The following is an 18297-nucleotide window of genomic DNA, read 5'->3' as shown; positions in this document are numbered from 1 at the left end:
TACAATGTCTTTCAAGATCTCTGCCTTCTCAACAAGCATCACTTTAGTCTTGTCCGGATTCAATTTTAATTTATTTTTCAGCCATATCACTATGGCTGTCGGGCAGCAAAGATTTCTATGTGAAGGGGAAAGGCGGCACCTCCACAGAATAGCAGGATATGAGCTTGTGGCACCATAAAGACTAGCAAGATTTTTGGAATATACGCTTTCGAGAGTCAACACTCCCTTCTTCAGAAACGAGTAGGAACAGGACATCCCCATCTAACCCACGCCGTCTTAAAGACAAGCCAGCTGAGACCCTCAAACCGAAGCAGCCTATTCCCGCTGTGAAGTGCTTCGCTTTGGGCAGCGTCTAGAGGCTCCTCCTCCCCTGGGGCTCCCTGCTCCACAGCGCTTCACTTTGAGCGCTCTCCCGACGTGGCTTCTGTTCCGTTCCTTCCCCGGCCAGCGGACTCCCCCGCTCCGCCCCTCTTCTTCGTAGCACCAGCAATAAGAGGCTGACACGAGGCGCCGCTCCGGCCAGCTGGCCCTGCCTTCTGCTCGGCTACCCAATCAGCGCTCTACACATCTGCTGGCGTAGAATCCCTATTGCCTTTAACTCATTCAGGCCCCGATGCCAAAAGCGTCTCTCGAAATGCCTCCAAAGACGTTTCATTTGAGGCATGCGGAAGCTAACGGAACAGAGAAAGGAGGAGGGAAACCCACACATCTCAGCTGGTCGCCCGATGAAGCTTGCTTTCCTTGACGCCCCACCAAGTCGAACGCCCTCATTTCTTAGCAGTCGAAACAGTCAGGCAGGACGTGGGTCAGCCAGCACGAGAGGGGGGCCTTCATGGCTGTAGTCGCAGCCGCTTCTATGAGGCCCCCCTTCGCCTCGCCGGCGGCACCGCTGCGGGATGTTTGTGTGGAACTGCCGCCGCTGAGGCTGCCGGGGCCCGAGGTGGTTCCAGGGCCAGCTATGGGGGCCGGCGCGGGGGCAAGCGGCGGAGGGGGCGCTGTGTTTTCCGAGCGGCTGCGGCTTCCCATTTGTTGCCTAGGTGTCTTCGTGTGTTACTTCTGGTACGGCGTCCTGCAGGAGACAATGTAAGCCGCCCGAGGGAGAAAACGCTTTTTTGAGCCTCGTTCTGCCGGACGCGTTTGGGTCGCGGTTCTTCGCTGCATCCTTTGCAAAAGAACCCGATCGTCCTTTGGCGTGTCTCACGCGCCCCTTCCTTCCGTGCCACGTTCTCCTTAAGGCATCTTGTGTCCTGTCCTCCAGCAAAGTAAAATGCTCGGATGACACATGAGGAAAAAGAACGCTTCCTTCTCTGTTGAGGCTGCTGCCTTTTTGTCTTACACGCGACGGTGCAACAGGCAGACACCTTACAGGTCAAACTTGCTTCAGCCCCACCACTGTAGTTTCATAGCGGCGGGGAATTTACCTGCATTAAATGTGTCTGCCTATCATACAACTGTGACAGGTGCACGAGGGAGGACAGTTAATAATTTAATCTCTTTAACTTGTGTGCTTCTCGATGTACTAGGTTTTTAAAAAATGTATTTGCTAGATTTGACACCTATTCTTGGTTTATTGACATTGTGCTTTTTTGTGTGCATCTGTGTGCGTGTGCGAATGTGTGTGTTGAATCACTTGAAGTAGCTGCTGTGAATCTTGTAGGGTATGGCGGAAGGCTAATTGAAATTAGACTGTGATTTCAGTTAGTATTCTACTAGAACCTGTAACTAATCAAACTTATAATAGCTACAAAGTTAATGAAGGCTTTTGATTGCTCCACTTTCAGCTATGTGGTCAAATGGGCACAGTTCAGGCCAGTAAAGTTCTCTTTTTAGGAGTCCTGACTCCACCCCCCTCCCCCTCCGCAGTTGTGATCCTCTTTCCTTTAACACTACTCAGGATATCCTCTTTCAATTCAAAGGCTCAGGTAGATTAGATAGTCACAGGTTCAGCACTCATCTCTAGATAGTCATCTGTCTCTATATATTTTAACAAGAGCCCTGATCCTTTTAAACAGGAGGTCTCCATTGACTTTCTCTCAGACACCTCCTTGTTCCCTTATCAGTTGCCCCTCACCCAAATATTTCCCTGATCTGTTGGGGTAGGGAACTAAACCTTATTTCTCTTTTCACACTGCAAATTTGTGGGTGTGTTGTCAAGGCTTGAATGACTTCAAAGGGAGTTAATATTGGAGTAGTCTAGGAACACGGATACATGGATTTCTCATCCTTCTAGTCCTCTCCATTGCAAGCTAATTTTCTTCCAGTCACTTCCAATACATTCTCCTTCACACCTTGACTCAATTTCTCCTCTCCCCTGCTCAACTTTTTAAACTGCAGCCTGTCAGCCTCCTCCAACATTTCAGCTGCGTTCATTGGATAAGAGAGAGATGGAAACAAACAAAAGCTGAATGATATTGGGAAAGGGGTGGGGGGAGGGAATGCCACACACTTCAACTTTGTTTGCTTTCCTTGAAACCCTGCCAGTTTGGTTGCCCTCATTTCTGGGGAGTTGGAACAGTCAGGTAGGGCACTAGAAAGCCAGCACAGAAAAGGCTGCAGCCCCTTTCAGATCTATAGTTGCAGCCCCTTCTATGAGCCCCCCCCCTTTGCCTCACCGGCATTGCCGCTGCAAGATGTGTAAGTGGAGTTGCACCACCACTGAGGCTGCCAGGGCCTAAGGTGGTTCCAGGGCTAGGTGTAGGGACAAGTGGCGGAGAGGGCACACTGTTGTCCAAGTGGCTTCCTATTTGTAGTCTGGGCATCTTTGTATGTTACTTCTGGTATGGCATCCTGCAGGAGACAATGTCAGCCACCCAAGGAGAAAACATTTTCTTGTACCTACTTCCTCCTGCAGCCAACAATATTTTGGTATTGGTACATTGTTGTATCATTTGCAAAAGATTCTAGTAGTCCTTTGGCATGTCCTCAAGCCCCCGCCCCTTCCTTCCCTGCTATGTTCTTCTTAAGGCACCCTGTGTCTCATCCTCCACATGGGGAAGAATGCTTCCTTCTTTCTCTTCCTGTTACACCCGCTGCCTTTTTATCTGCTCTCCCAAACATTTACTGTCTTGAAATTACAATGATACCTTACAACATGTACTTCAACATTAGTTTTCATGAATCACAGCTCACTTCAGACAGATTCTAAGTAGAGCTGCATCCTTCTAAATCTATTAACCAGGAGAGCGTAACTCTGCTTAGGGTGGCACTGTTGGATTCACAGTTTAATTACTTTGCCCTATCTGTGACTCTTTTGTTGGACTCTTCTTCCAAATTTTCCTCTTCAGATTGTGTGTTGGGGGGGGGGGTTATGTGCTCCTCAGATGCATTTCACTAGCATTTCACTTCTTGTTCTCTTTTTCCTTTCCCACTCCTGTACCTCAAGTTTATGCTTTGGGAGTTTTGCTTCTTTTTCTTCTCCCATCTACTCTTTTTTTCTGACCAACTGGTACATTTTGGTCCATCATTTATCTCCTGTGAAGAGCCACAAAAGCTTTCCAGCAAGTGTGCCCCAGTAGTTCTGAATAATTGACTCTCCTTTGGTGCCTAAAAAATCTTGCCAATGCCTGTGAACTGAAGAAAAAACAAGATCCTAATAACTTTGTGCTTGCTTCTGGAACACCTATTAAGGAATGAAATATTCTTTGCTGTACTGTTTTCTATCCCCCCATGAAATCAGCATGTACACACACTTTGCTAATGATCTCTGCACAAGGTATATGTCAATGCATGTCTCATTTTTTTGTTTTACATACTGCAAGTCCATGCTTGTGCTTTTAAGATGGCTCTTCCTTTTGCCTCTGACTCTCCTGTCTTGATTTGTTTTTCCTGCAGTACAAGAGGCAAATATGGGGAAGGAGCAAAGCAGGAGAAGTTCCGCTATGCCCTGTCTCTGGTCTTTATCCAGTGTGTGATCAATGCTATTTTTGCCAAGCTATGTAAGTATTCCCAAAGAAACCACAATCCTGCCTGCTGGGAGCTCTTAGCTTTTCCATTTTTTTTAAATGTTGTTTTAAAACTGCTATGATTTTGAAGTGCGCCCTAGGGCTTATCATAACAAGGAGTGTCTAGGGAGAAAATGGGTCAGGTCCCATTGATCTGTGCTTCCAGAAAGCTGCTTGGGCCAAAGACAAGTGCTACCATTAGAGGAACAGGACAACAGGATCCCAGCTGGGGTGTGCAATCGGATATTACTAATGCAATAAATGCTCAGTATTTCTGGGATCTGATGAATAGTATCAAATTTTGTGAAAGCCCCTCCCCCACCCAGTGGTTCCTGATTCCAATAATTCCACTCCCAGTAATATTGGGACTGTGTCAGTGAGGTAGCAGGAGTGGCTAGAGAGGAGGGTGCACACCCCAGCTGATCCCCAGCTCATTGACCGTTTAAGCTTTAAAGGGGGGGGTGTCAAAGCATGCTTCCTCTTCTATCCTTGCTCCTGCTGCCTCTCAGTAAGGAGACCCTTCAGAAGTTATTTCAGTTTCCTTCAGAAAGGACATGCTTCACTAAATCTGGAGCATTACGCAGATTATTGTACAGGGAGTTGTTACTTCCTGAGGCACCCTCCCCCTCTCCTTTTGGGCGGGGGGGGGGAAGCTGGGGGAAGAGATTAAAGCCAAAAGCCACACATAGGCATAGGCAAAATGAGAAGTGGGTGGCAGAGGGAGATGCAGGGGTCTGTGCTGTGGTGTCTTCTCACTCTACAGGTCCAGCAGGGAAAAGGATTGATGTGGGGCAGCAGCTAATGTTCCATGATCACATTAAGCCAGTGCTGTGCCACCTGTGTTGTTTTCCAGGTTGTTTCCGGGCTCAGTACAAGATGCCTGTTTTTGACCCTAAAAGCAAAATCGCGTGGGCTTTCAGTATTTAGAGGGCTGTCTCTGCTTGTATCATCTGACCCACCATGTCTGCACTGAAGAGCATTCTTGGGGAACCCGCCTTAACCAGGGTTTGGTTGAAAGGACTTGAGGGTGGGCTGTTTTCATTACCACCTGTGAGGATTAAACCCTGCTAGATGTGACATGGAGTTGTCCTTTAAGGGGGAAATACAGGTCTGAGAGGGTAGCTTTTGGTCGGAAGAATGGCTAGCAGGGAGAAGTGGCTGGGTGCTTCCCCTTTCCCCTCTCCTCTGTCCCCAGGCTCTGCTGATTGAATACACAACTTAAAAAAAGGAGTAGATCAGGAGAAAAATGGCCTCTTTCTGCATGTGATGTTGTCTTTGGCCAAGAGAGTAGTTGTCATCTAAGACTATAGGTCTACTCTTGCTCTTTTTTATTTCTTGGATTCTAATGAGCTGGTATCCAGCACAAAAAGTGCATTCACGTGGCCTGCCTGCCACAGGTGGCTTCACCCATTTGAAGTTCAGATGGGTTCTGGAGGTGAAGCACATTGTACCTCTGCATGCATCTCTGTTCCTGGTCAGTCAGCTGACCCTAAACCATGTGCCTCATTAACCAAAACCCTAGTCAACATAGCTGTTGCACATTTTTCCCCCTTTCCAACCAGTGATCCAGTTTTTTGATACCGTCAAAGTGGATCGGACACGGAACTGGCTGTATGGCGCTTGCTCCCTTTCCTACCTGGGAGCCATGGTCTCCAGCAATTCAGCCCTGCAGTTTGTCAACTATCCTACGCAGGTGAATTGGGGAAGGTTGCTGGGAAAGAGGGAGATTTGAAGGAGGTTGTAGAAGATGGAAGAGGCCCCCTTTCTATTTAAAGAGCTGAAAGAAATGCAGAGAATCTAGCAAAAGCAGAAGGCCTTGGTCATGCAAATATGGCCGTTTAAGAATTTGCCTTGTTTAGCTACCAAACTGTTATTCTTAGATGGGGGCAAAGACAGCGAATGTTTTTAAAGCTGATGTGCAGCCCTCTGAAGGGGAGACCAGTGGCTGGTTTTTGCTTATCTTACTAGTAATAGACCTGGAAGCCGTTGATATTTACAGTATCCAATGTTTTTAATTGTTCTGTATATATTTTAGCTCTAGTGTTGTTTTCATGATGGTTTTCTTATGTGATTTTAATAGGTTTAAAATGTGATTTTTTAAAATGTACGTTTTAATTTGTTAACCGCCTTGATGGCCCTTGGGAGGGTAGAAAAGCAGAGTATAAATTTTGTAAAACAAATGTCCGAAACAAGCCCACTTAAGGATTTTGAGGTTTGCAGACCAATGGAGTGGTGTTGTGCCCCAATCAACATTCAGCAAGCTTTCTCTTCCCCCTCCCCCCATTTCTTACAGAGAACTCGAGGAGGGAGGGCAAGTTCTCTTTTTTACTTCTGGGTTTCCAGAGTGTTTGCAATTGGCACATGCCCTTTGCTGCTCTGATCCTCCCTCTAGACCAGCGCTAATGGGGAGTCCCTCCTCCCGCTCTTCCAAGCCCCATGCAATATAGGGTCAGAGGTGAGGGGGCATTGGAACTACAGCTCATCTGGGTGCTATTGTTTCCTCATTTGAGAGTTTTTATTGATGTCCTGTTTCATAAATTTTAGATAAACTGCCTCAGGTATTTATGTAATGGAAAAGTAGATTTTTCAAGCTAAATATTCGACCCTTTCCTGTTGCATAGGTCCTTGGGAAGTCCTGTAAACCAATTCCAGGTGAGTCACCTCTTTGTCTGTAACTGAGATCGTGTGTGCGCGCCGTGCCAGGTTACCCCTTGGAACACACTTCATACTTTAATTATAAGTCCACACATTGACAGTTGCCTTGTGCTTCCAGGATACACGAAGGAGTGGGTTGGTGTATTAGAGGAATGGGGGCAAGGAATGGCATGATCACGCGGCTTATAAAGTGAAGAGGCCTTTGCCGCATCCTCATTCAAATGCAAGAGGGAAGAGATGGTAGTGTGACATCCCCCCCCCCCCGCAACCATTAAGGAAGAAGGGCCTTTACAAAGGTTCCTGTTCTTGAGAGCGGCCTGCATAGGCACCACTGTGAGGAATGGGATCCTTGCTGCGGCATAGAAATGGGGGTTGCAGACCATTTCACTGGTCATTGGCTAGTTAACGTTTCCTAACTGTTGTTGTTTTCATGGCTCCTTTCTCTCCATAGTCATGCTTCTAGGGGTGACAGTCCTGAGGAAGAAGTACCCTGTGTCCAAATACCTCTGTGTCTTACTGATAGTCACAGGTGTCGCTCTTTTCATGTACAAGCCAAAGAAGGGAGGTGATGTTGTGGACGAGCATCTCTTTGGGTATGGTGAACTCCTGCTGGTAAGCACCGACCTCTTTGAAGCCTGTGTTGGCATTTGGGGGGAAGGTGGGGGTGGGGGGAGAGGGCTGATTCTTGTCATGCAGAATTTGCAAGGGAGGGGAGGGATGGTTGCTCCTGGAAGCACAAGACTTGCTTAATGGAGTACCAGTTTGTTTCTTAGCACCTCTCTTGCTGCTGAGTGCAATGGGTCACTTTTTCCATGTGGTAGCGTGGAAGCAGTTGCTACTGTGGCTCATTGACAGATGGGAGGGAAATAAGGACATGCAGAGGTCCACCCTAGGTTCAACTCCAGCATGATTTCCAGGACTCTGTGAGACCATGGTTCCGCTGTTTCTCTGCATTGAACACTGCACTCCGTAAGAGTGTATATCATGTATCCAGGCTTCATGCCTTCCCTCTGGTGTGTCCCTCTGGAACTTCAGGGAACTTTGCTTGGCCAGTCTATATCTTAGTGTATCCAGCCCCACAAACTACACCTCTCATGCCCTTCACCCAGTCTCCCTTGGACAAAGAGCAGAGGGAGTTGTTGGCTACCCTCATCATTGTCCTCCTCTTCCCTAACTTTGTTCTTCTGCAGCCAGAAGCCAGTTGTTCTGTTCTCCTTACCCTCTACTGTTTATATAGGCCTTGCCATGCTCTGTGCAGGCCTAGTTGGGCCCCTTTGGGGTCTCACAAGAGGAGGCTACTTCTTCCCAGGAGATCAGGAATTGTCTTATCAGTATCCAGGGTATGCCCCCACTCTCCCCTGCCTATCAACCACTCAACAGCTTGTTTTGTTTCTTGGAAAGCCTTTAAAGGGTCTCCAGTAATCCATGGGGGATGCTATTCAGTTGGGCAGCAGGCCGGTCTCCTGAGGAGAATAGAGGATGGGGGGTTGGAGACTTTTATGGAGGTGGCGTGGAGGGGTAGGTGGACATGTATGGAAGCAAGGAAATCAGGAACTGTGCATCTTGGGAGCCAGGTGTTGTGGGAAACTGCCAGTTTTTAAATCTTACTTTGGTTACCTTCCCAATGATGTCATTTTCTAACTTTAATAAGGATAGGTAGTTGTCCCTATTTAAATGAAAGCTGCAATTTGCTTGGCTTTTGTAATTTTGCCAGTTTCTGAGCTATCAGTGTCAAACCATATTTTGACCTTTGCTACTTAATTGTACTTGTGAAGACATTCGTGTGTGTGTGTGTGTGCATGCATACATGCGCCCGTGCGCCCGCTAAACCTTGGCTAAGCAGGGTTTGATTTAGTTTACCATTTTCAACATGTGTGAAAAGAATCCATGCGTAATTTCCTCTTCTTTTCAGTTGCTGTCTTTGACCTTGGATGGACTGACTGGAGTGTCCCAAGACCACATGAGAGCACATTACCAGACTGGTTCCAATCATATGATGCTGAATGTTAACCTGTGGTCCACATTGTTCCTGGGAGCTGGTAAGGATTTTGCTCACAGCACCAAGAAGGGAAATACACAGCAGTCTGGTCTGAGATCAGTGGTCCTAGCGAGTCCCAGCTGTCATGGGGGTATTGGAAGGCTGCACACATGCTGCTGTCCACCTGTGGCCTAGCATAAGAACTTTAAGTGCAATGAGAATCCTTATAAGGTAAGGCCTTAAAACAGGTTCTGCCTGTGTTACTCCATTTGTGAATTGATGTATTTATTTAGATTATTTCTAAGTCATCTCTTGAAGCAGCTTACAATTAAAAACCACAGTATAAAACACAAGCCATTTTTAAAAAGACATAGTCTTTCCCCCACCTCCTGTATATTGCAATGCTCAGTGTTTTCCCACAAGGGCTGCATTTGATGGGTATGTCTTGACTGGCAACAAGATTGGCCAGTAGGGAAGTGTAAAACCAAGCAGGATGCTGCTTGCATTCTGCCCCACTTCAGCTGTATCCCCTCCCTTCTAATAAGTGGGGACCATTGCGCATCTCCCTTCTGGACTGCAACTGCTCTTCAGTTCTCCAAACAGCCATGGAGCGGTGCTGCTGCTGCCTGCTTAGAAAACCCCTCCTGTATCCAGTCCAGTTTTGCTTGGAGTCTGGCAACAGCCTGGCATTCACAGTCTGTTCCACCATTTGGGGGCTCCCTTGCTCCAGCAACCAGGGAGGGGGTGCCTGCTTTCCCCTTCTGCTTGATTTGCAAGAGTTAAACCCTTGTAATTTATTTTTGTGTTCCATTGTTAAAACTTCTCCGTTGAGGCTGCCTTAGGAGAAAGGGTTGGATAATTAATGAAAAGGAGCAGTCCCTCGCAGCCAAAGTAATTTGGAAAATTATTGTTTCCCTCTGTAGTATTTTTAAAAAAGAATTTGAAAAGTGCATAAGCTGAGTACCACCGAAGCTGTGAAAGAGGCTTGTGTGCCAAGAGGCCTTTTGCCTGCAAGCTTTTACAGTAGAGCTGTCCAGAATGGGAGCATGTCAGAGACTCCCGGTGATTCAAGCCACGCTTTACAAGGGTAGGCAAAACCCCTGCAAACCTCACTGCTTTGTGTGTGTGCCCTGGTTTTCACCTCAATGAGGATGTAAAGCAGCTCATGTCATCATTCTGCCCTCCATTTTATCTGTTGAGGTGGGTTAGGCTGAGAGAGTGGTTAGCCCATGGTCATCCAGTTTGCTTCTACAGCTGAGAGGGGATTTGAATCTGGGTCTTCCCAGATCCCAGTCCAACACTAGCCGCTGTCCCACTAGCCAGTCTGAAAAGGGGAAGTTTCTTCCTGACTGCAGGTGGGCATGTAAGGTGAAGCTCATCCCTTGAATCTTTCCAAGAGCAAAGTTTTTAAATAAAGCATCAATCCTTTGTTTCATTTATTTATCAAAACATTTTATATTCTGTCATTCTCTGTCCCCAATTTCCACTGAAAAGGAGCCTCCAGATGGCTCACAGTCAGTATGTAACCATCAAAACTTCCTATCAAACAATGAAAACAGTCCACACAAATAAAGGGTTGGATCCAGCCAGCCTTTCCAGTCAGTCTTGCCCAGTTCTCCCCTGCATGACTTGTTAATGCAAGTCCCATGATCCCTTGCATAGCATTGTTTGAGTGGTTAAAGGGGACCACTCCTGTTTCTCACCAGTGAAAAACCTGGTAGGATCCATTCCCAGCAGTTAAAATTCCAGCTGCCATTATCAGTGGTTAAAAAGCCCTTCTAAACCAAACAGTTTTTCCTAAAAAAACGAGAAGGTATTTTCTGGACCTCCTCCAGACAATCATTCCAAAGGGTTGGGGCTGTCACCAAAACGGCCTGACATCTGTCTAAGAATCCTGATAGATGGCATGGTAATGATAAAGAACTTCCCATCTGTTGACATCCTAGAAGAAGGCAAGCCTCTCTATACCCCCTTTTTTTTAGGGGAGAAGAGAGACTTTCTGTGTCATTCAGTAGGCTCTATCTGAGATTCTGGATGAAAATATTTAAAGCCCCAGAGCCTATTCTAGTAGCTCTCACTGTGAATTGAATAAGGATGCCCTTGGTTGCTTTAGATGGTACATATGCCATCACTGGTCGAGCACATTTTCCTTTGCTTCCATGTTGTTTTTATCCTGCCCTTCCTCCTCAGGAGTTCTGAGTGGGGTACATGGTTCCCACCATATTGTCTTTGCAACAACCCTGTGAGGCAGGTTAGAGAATGACTGGGCCAAGGTCACTCAGCAGTCTTCATGGCAGAGTCGGAATTTGAACCCAGGTCTGATACTTGCCTCCCAGCACTACACCACATTGGCTCTTCATTCCATTCATGCCTGTTTGGAAGTGGTTTAATTCTCTTGTGCAGGAAGTAATGTGTCACACACAAAGCCAGGAGTGGAAAGGATACTGCATCTCCTTCAAGGCTCCCCAGCAAATGACCTCTAGGTTAGGCTGAATTAGGACCAGTTTGCCTGGTAGAACAGGATGTGGTTAAAGACAAAAAATAGGAGCTGAGAGAGCAGAGGAAACAGTAATAGTTGGAAGGGGTGTGGGTTGCTGGAGAACAAGGCTGGGGTAGTTGCAGAAATGCTGAGAGACAAGAGTGTGGTTTCCACTGTGCAAGCAGGATCATGGTCTGTGAATGCCTAAGAGGATGGCCGAGAGCTCCCCATCTGCTACTGGTAAGTAGCAGAAGAGGTCTTACTCCAGTAATAGCCAATGTGGCCAAAAATTTCAGGATTGAACACCAGCAAACTTTATACATGTTCAGGGAGAGCCAAATAGATGCTGTATGCTGTTGCTTACTTGCATTAAATAAAATTCGGTTCCTATTGGCAGTGCTTTAGGCTGCCAGCCATTCAGGGACCTGCCCACCTCCAAAACCTGCTTAACAAAAAAGAAAGAAAACAATCTCATTCACTGGAGCTTTTCATGTTGTCTGAACGTAGTCAGACTCTGAACTAGCACCAATGCCATATTGCTGTGCTCACAAGCACCACAAGCATCCCTTAATCCTTCTACCTCTCTTTGTGCAAAAGAGTAAGTGTGCTGTAGTGGTTAGACTAAGTTCTAGGAGACTCAGGTGTGAATCCCCCACTCTGCCCCAGTCACACTCACTCAGCCTAACTCATAGTGGGGATAAAATGAAGGGGAGAATGGTGTGAACCACGCCAAGTCTCCATTGGAGAGAACCTGGATATAAATAGCTAAGTGGCATGCTCCATGGGTGGTCACCTTAGGGAACTGTAAAGTGTGTTCACTTCCCGTAAGCTGGTATTCTAAACTGATGAAATCGAGAGTTAAGATCCCAGCCTTTATCTAGTAAAATGTCACATGAAGCTGCCTTATACCGAATCAGACCCTTGCTCTTCCCCTCTGCAGTTCTAGAGGGGAGATATAAAAAGACTCCTATGAAGGAGAGAACCTCTCCGTGTGGCACTGAACAGGTGGAATCAGTCAAACGTGCTGTGTTTTTTAATCAGGAAGCTCAGTCAAATATAATTTCCCCTCTGCTTAAAAATTTTAATGGGCGTTAACCAACAGGTCACTATTAGCTGTGCTACTGTTTTCTCAGTGGCCTACAGAATTCATAGTGAAATTTCATGTATGGATTTTAAATTTTAAGTATTGGTCAATGGCTGGACCAATTCTATTTTCCTATGACTTCTTTATATAGTTATTGTTTCTGATTTGTACTGGTCGATGACCGAATAAAGAGATTGATTGATCCTTGCCCCATCAAGGTCAGCATTGTCTACTTTGACTGGCAGTGGCTCTCCTGGGTTCTTGGGTGGAGGTCTTTCACATCACCTATTTCCTGATACTTTTTTAATTGGAGATTTCAGAACTAAACCCAGGACCTTCTGCATGCAAAGCCATTGTTTTACCACTGAGCCATGGCACCATCCCTGTACTTCAAGTCAACGCTGCACCTCTACTTAAATCACACTCATCAGTCTCAGCTTACCCAAGAAAGAAGGAGGTGGAAGGAGAGAGGGACATACGTGAGCGCAGCAAAAAACTGTTAATGCACAAACAGTTAATGCACAAACTAGCCGTGACATCTGAGTACAGCCGTTCTTTAAGTTTACAGACCTGCTTGCATCCAAATGATGCCTCTTGGTTTAATACTGTTTACTTATATTAATATCTGCAACTTTGGTTGAAGGGAGGACTTTTAGCTTAAAGTTTTATCCAAGGAGCAAGCATCTTGGCTGTTGGGAAACTATTGAGAAAAATACAAGACCGAAAGGTGAACTCAGAATTTTGGTGCAGCACTGAAAAGGATTTACCAAAATCATCAGCAACATTCAAGAGTACACCAGAATATTTTTTGCAAAACTGTGCTTTGGTAACCTCTGTTCCCAATAACCCTGTTGAATGATCCCGTGACTTGTTTGCTTCTCTCTGTGGGTAAAGTGCCATGGGTGTTTGATGGAGCTCAATAAGTTATAATAATAATGTGTCAACATGTGTGAACATTGCTTCAGATGCTCGAATACACAGGAGCAAGAGGTGAAGCAGAAGGTAGTTTCTTACCAATCAGGGCTTCATCCGAGCCAGTGAGGATAAGAGAGAACCAAGTGGTGAATACAGAACTTGGGACGTTGTTGGCCTGATCCAGCATGACAGTTACCCATTGCCCCAGAGCTGACTTGATTCTTGCATGCATCTCTTTCAGTTCTGGTTTTTATGCTCATCTGTGACAAATGCAGGCTTTAAGAGTAAAACAGTGAAGGAGTTCATTCTGTTCTCCTTAATCTCTTCTCCCCCACCCCACAGGTATCTTGTTCACAGGAGAGCTTTGGGAGTTCTTGAGCTTCACAGAACGTTACCCCAGCATCATATACAACATCCTCCTCTTTGGCCTCACAAGTGCTCTGGGCCAGGTGAGTGGCCTCTTACCATGCTGGGAGTTGCATCAGGCTCATAGCCCGTGTTTTAAGCCAACCCTCAGTTTGCTTCTTCTCCTGTTTCAACAGCTTTGGAGAAAAGTAAAAGATGGATTTGCAGGGAGGAGGGTTTTGCCTTGCAAAATGAAACTCTGCCCAACTATTTTGGATCACAAGAAGCTGCACTTGTGCTCCACAGTTGTGTACCTTGCCCCCTTTTAAACATCTCGGGGGGTGGGGGGAGGAATAGCAATAAATTATGTTTGGTTGTGCCTGAGTCAGGTACAAGTTCAGCGGCACTGGAGTAAACTGGGATAATACACCTTAAGGGGCAGAAGCTTTCATGAACCTATGATGCAGCCCTCTACCAAGTTCAATCCTTGGTCCATCTAGCTTAGTCTTGGCTCCTCTGATTGCTGGAGGCTCTCCAGAGACTTGGGCACTGCAGGGTCTCTCTGAACACGTGCTATCTCAGGTCTTTTAAAGGGAGGTGCCAGAGACTGAGCCGGGAGCCTTCTGCGTGCAAAGCAGATAGCTCTCCCCCATCTCCTCCTTGAATGAATGTATCAGGCTTAGTACTTAGACTAAAAATAGCTCTCCAGGCAACAGAAAGGTCTTTTTCAACATCTCTGGGATTTTTAACACAGAGATGTTCAGGACTGAATCTGGAGCTTCTGCATGAAAAGCAGGTGATTTGTGTAGTGATCTAAGTTTTCCAGAAGTTTGGAAAGGGGGGATTTTTTCCCACCAAAACAATGGAAATCAGAGGAAGGCAGTAAATGTATGCAACACTCTCTGAAATACCATCAGTATGCCAAATAGAAAAACTTTATATGCTAATAGATCCAGAGGAGTTAGCCATGTTAGTCTGTAGTAGCAAAATAGAAAAGAGTCCAGTAGCACCTTTAAGACTAACCAACTTTACTGTAGCATAAGCTTTTGAGAATCACAGTTCTCTTCTTCAGATGCAAGAAGAGATGCATCTGAAGAAGACAACTGTGATTCACGAAAGCTTATGCTACAGTAAAGTTGGTTAGTCTTAAAGGTGCTACTGGACTCTTTTATATGCTAACAAATTTACAAATTATTCATTTAATGTTGCTAACGTAGTACGATTAGGGTAAGTTGAAAAAGTATCAGTGCCTGAATTTTGTTCAAATAAAATTGAAAATAGCGGGGAGAGAGAGAGAGAGATGCAAACTGCTACTCAAGCACATAGTTTTTGCCATCCGGGATGTAGGAAAAAATAGAAGTTGAAAATAAAACCAGTAAAGTTTGTAGCAAACAAAAGAAGGTGCATTTCTTGGACTTGGTTAGGCTCGATACAATCAGTCTTAGACTTTTTGCATGTTTGGGTACAAGTCGAATGTAAGAGCACTGAAAATGTTGATCTCAATCACGTATCATCATCTGCACAGTACATCCTGCTCATTGTGGACAAAATTAGCCCTGTTTAAACAATGTATCCTTGTAATTATGTTGTATACAGTTTATACAAAAATAAAAATAATTTAATGCTGTTGATGGTTTTACATAAAAATCTTCACATATGTGTTTTGAGTCGGTAAAACGTTGTCTTGAAAATTATTTCAGTCAGTCCAAAACAGATAATATTTCATAGAATTTTTAATGTCCCCTAACATTTCCTTTTTTAATTAGAAAAATTGGGGGGGGGGTGGAAATCAGGCCTTTATACCTCTAGTTCTGCCATCGCCAGACCCTGCCCGGATCTTGATGGGCTGTGTTTCCTCATTGCCAGTCCTTAACTGCATATTCCTCCCTCTTGTTCCAGAGTTTCATCTTCATGACCGTGGTCTACTTTGGACCCCTGACCTGCTCAATTGTCACCACCACCCGCAAGTTCTTCACCATCTTGGCATCTGTCATCTTATTTGCCAATCCTATCACCAACTTGCAGTGGGTGGGCACCATCCTGGTATTCCTGGGTAAGTTTCCGTATCCTGGCTAGACTTCCCCTGTTTGTGTTCTGCTTGCCAGAAAAGCTTTCTTGAAACAGAAGTCTAATAGTCACGTAGGTCTTCTTGTTGTAGGGCAGTCTGTACTCTTCAGCGGGAAGGAAATTATTCTGTCTAATAGTCCCTGCCCACAGAGTAGTACCAGCCTGCCAGATCACTGTGATCAGAAAACAAGGGGGCCCAACTGGCCAAATGTAAGATGCTAACTTCCTGCCCCTGGGCTTTGGTTGTAACAGTTTCATAGGCAGTCATCACTACCTTTATCTTTCCCGTGCAGTTGCTTGTGGAAACCCAGCTTCTTGTTACTCTAATAAGAGGCTTGAAGCCCTCCATGCCTTTCAGTATGGCAATGAAATGGGGCTGCCCACAGACAAGGGTTTGTGCATACTCAAGGGTACTGCCATATATGCAGGAAAACACTAGTTTGTAAATGAAAAAGAAAGCAGAGGGGGGAGGGGGCAACCAGATGAGCACTGCTCACTGCTCTCCAGGAACCATGGGATGCTGGGGTGGGGGGAGGGGCCTGGTTTGATTGGGTATCCTGGGAACTCAGGCACTTCAGGAGAACACTTAAAAACTTCTAAAGCCTCTGACTGCTCTGAAGCTGAAAGGTGATTTACTTAGAATTGAAAAGAGAGCGCTTTCTTCAGTGTAACTTGGAATCTTACCCATTTACACACCCTTAGGATTGTTTCAGCTACAAAAAAAAAGAATAACCACTCAGCTTCCTGCATGCTTAGCTTCAGATACCCTATGGTCAGGTTGGTCAGTCAGATGCTCCCTAGCACTAGGTTGCCATCCGATTCCATGCAGGACCCCAACTTGCATGAATCTGTGCTATAGAGACAAGTTGATGCTTAAGGAGCTGGAATACCTTTCTTATGACAAAAGACAAAACAGTCTGGGGCTTTTCGTATTAAGGGTGGGGAAGACTAATATGGGCATAATAGAAGTCTATAAAATTATACATGGAGTAGAGAAAGCTGATAGAGAGAGCCTCCCCCCCCCCTCCCCCAGCTTAATACTAGAACTCGGGCACTCTGTGAAAGTGATGGGTGATAGAAAGTGATGGGTGATAGGAAGTCTACTATATTCAGTGAGTGAATAAAATGTGGAATTCACTGCAAGAGGATGTAGTGGTAGCCACAAGCATAGATGGCTTTAAAGAGGAGTTGGTCAGATTCCTAGCAGACGAGTCATCAATATCTACTAGCTGAGATGTCTAAAGAGAACTGGTACATCCAGAGCCACCTGAAACACAGTGCTAAGAGGCGACACCAAGGGAATGAATGGCCTTGGCCTCCAGCCCTCGAGGTCACTATGTGAAAGAGGACACTGGACTAGATGGACCAGTGGTCTTCATGTGTCATTAGTTGTTCAACCCTTTTGTGGGATAATTCCTTAAAACAGCATTTTCATTTGGTTTCTTTGTAGGGCTTGGACTGGATGCCAAATTTGGGAAAGCTTCCAAGAAAACTTCACATTAGGAAGACTTTTGGACAGCTCTCTTCAAAACCTCAAGCTAACAAACTGTTAACTTATTGTCTTATTTCTCAATGACCATTGTTGAAACGGACTCAGGATGAATGCTTGGGCAAAGGGGGTGGGGGTTTTATTGGGGGTGAGTGTGTGCTTTTTTTCTTTTTTAATTCCAAACTGTTATTTTAAAAGGGTTTTTTGTTTGTTTGTTTTAATTACAATCAAGGAGGTGAATTTTTTTCTCAACATTCACTGCCTACCCTGCTCCCCTGGAATCAGAGTTGGGGTTGATGGGTGGCAACAAGGAGAAGAAATTCTCAACAGAATGAGAGGAATACTTTGAAATGAATAAAAAGAGGGGAGCAAGAGCTATGCCTCCGTTTTTATCTCCCCCATGTGTGTGCATGCGTGTGTGTGCACATGCACTCGCACACCTGTGTGCACTTTATTCATCTCAGGAGGGGCTGTCGGCCTGTATACCCACATGTTGACTATCCTCACACATGTTGACTGAATGCAGAGGGAAGAAGAGTTGGCAAAAGCACGCTGGCTCTGTCCCTACCTATGTGCAACCATCTGGACTTTGTGAATGCACAGAGGAAGCATGTGCACATACGCTTCCTCCCCATGACGTGCAACATTTGGAGAGTAGTAGTGCTGATCACAGGATGGGAGCAAGCACGTGGACATTTCCTCTGCACATTGGCAACATGCTTCCTAGCTGGCAATTGCATGGAGGTGTGAGAGGTGAAGCCAACACCCATGTGCCCACTCTCCCTCCCCATAGAATCGTCTGTACAAGGTTTATGTATAGCAATCTTCCAGCAGGAAATGTTTGGTGATCCTCTAGAGCAGTACCGTCTTGTGAACTGGACATCAGGGGCTTTCCAAGGTGGTCTTTCGCCCTTCTTCCAGGAGGTCATTCTGCCCTGGCAGAACTTGAGAGTTGGACTTTATTAGGGATGAGGGAGCTAAGAGCCGACCCCTTTCATGAATTCGCTTTTGTTGTGGCTTTGGAGAACTCGGGGCCTTTGGTTTCCTACATGGGAACTATGGAGACCTTATCTGTCTGGGATCTTTTGGATGCTTCGCTGTTTTGTATTTTGAATTTGCCTATGCTGAGCTTTTTCTATCGGTCAAGTTCTCACTGGAACGTTAACAGTGAGAGGCGTTATTTCAGACTGCAGGAAGGCATTTGCATGATGGAATATTGCTCCATACCACCACCACCCTTCCTTCCCTGTTGATGGCAGACTATTCTTAAAATCTTTCTCCCTGACACTATTTTCTTTCTGCAGGGATGGGACAGGGTAAGAAGGAGAATTTAGCCCTAGGAAA

General features: G+C 45.7%; 1 protein-coding gene across 2 annotated transcripts; it reads left to right on the top strand.

Annotated features, from left to right (window-relative positions):
* The first annotated feature begins 829 nt into the window (after positions 1–829).
* On the top strand, positions 830–17327 carry SLC35B1 (solute carrier family 35 member B1). 2 transcript variants are annotated; one of them, XM_054995312.1, is made up of 9 exons: positions 830–1083; positions 3832–3935; positions 5504–5634; positions 6563–6593; positions 7048–7208; positions 8509–8635; positions 13395–13501; positions 15297–15450; positions 16915–17327. In XM_054995312.1, exons 1-9 carry the CDS (start codon positions 833–835, stop codon positions 16965–16967), a joined length of 1119 nt encoding a protein of 372 aa, XP_054851287.1. In that variant the 5' UTR covers positions 830–832; the 3' UTR covers positions 16968–17327. The 2 variants fall into 2 exon arrangements, with proteins under 2 accessions (XP_054851287.1, XP_054851286.1); XM_054995311.1 differs by lacking the exon at positions 830–1083 and adding an exon at positions 1118–1368.
* Positions 17328–18297: the final 970 nt, after the last annotated feature.

Source organism: Eublepharis macularius, chromosome 12 (assembly GCF_028583425.1).
Source record: "Eublepharis macularius isolate TG4126 chromosome 12, MPM_Emac_v1.0, whole genome shotgun sequence".
NCBI classification, from domain to species: Eukaryota; Metazoa; Chordata; class Lepidosauria; order Squamata; family Eublepharidae; genus Eublepharis; species Eublepharis macularius.
The sequence above is the reverse complement of the archived record's forward strand: the minus strand, read 5'-3'. Positions and strand labels throughout refer to the sequence as shown.

Coding starts and splice junctions, on each gene's coding strand:
- SLC35B1 (XM_054995312.1), top strand. CDS start 833: ATGGCTGTAGTCGCAGCCGCTTCTATGAGGCCCCCCTTCGCCTCGCCG. Junction 1,084..3,831: donor GGCGTCCTGCAGGAGACAAT/GTAAGCCGCCCG, acceptor TTTTTCCTGCAG/TACAAGAGGCAAATATGGGG. Junction 6,594..7,047: donor GTCCTGTAAACCAATTCCAG/GTGAGTCACCTC, acceptor TTCTCTCCATAG/TCATGCTTCTAGGGGTGACA.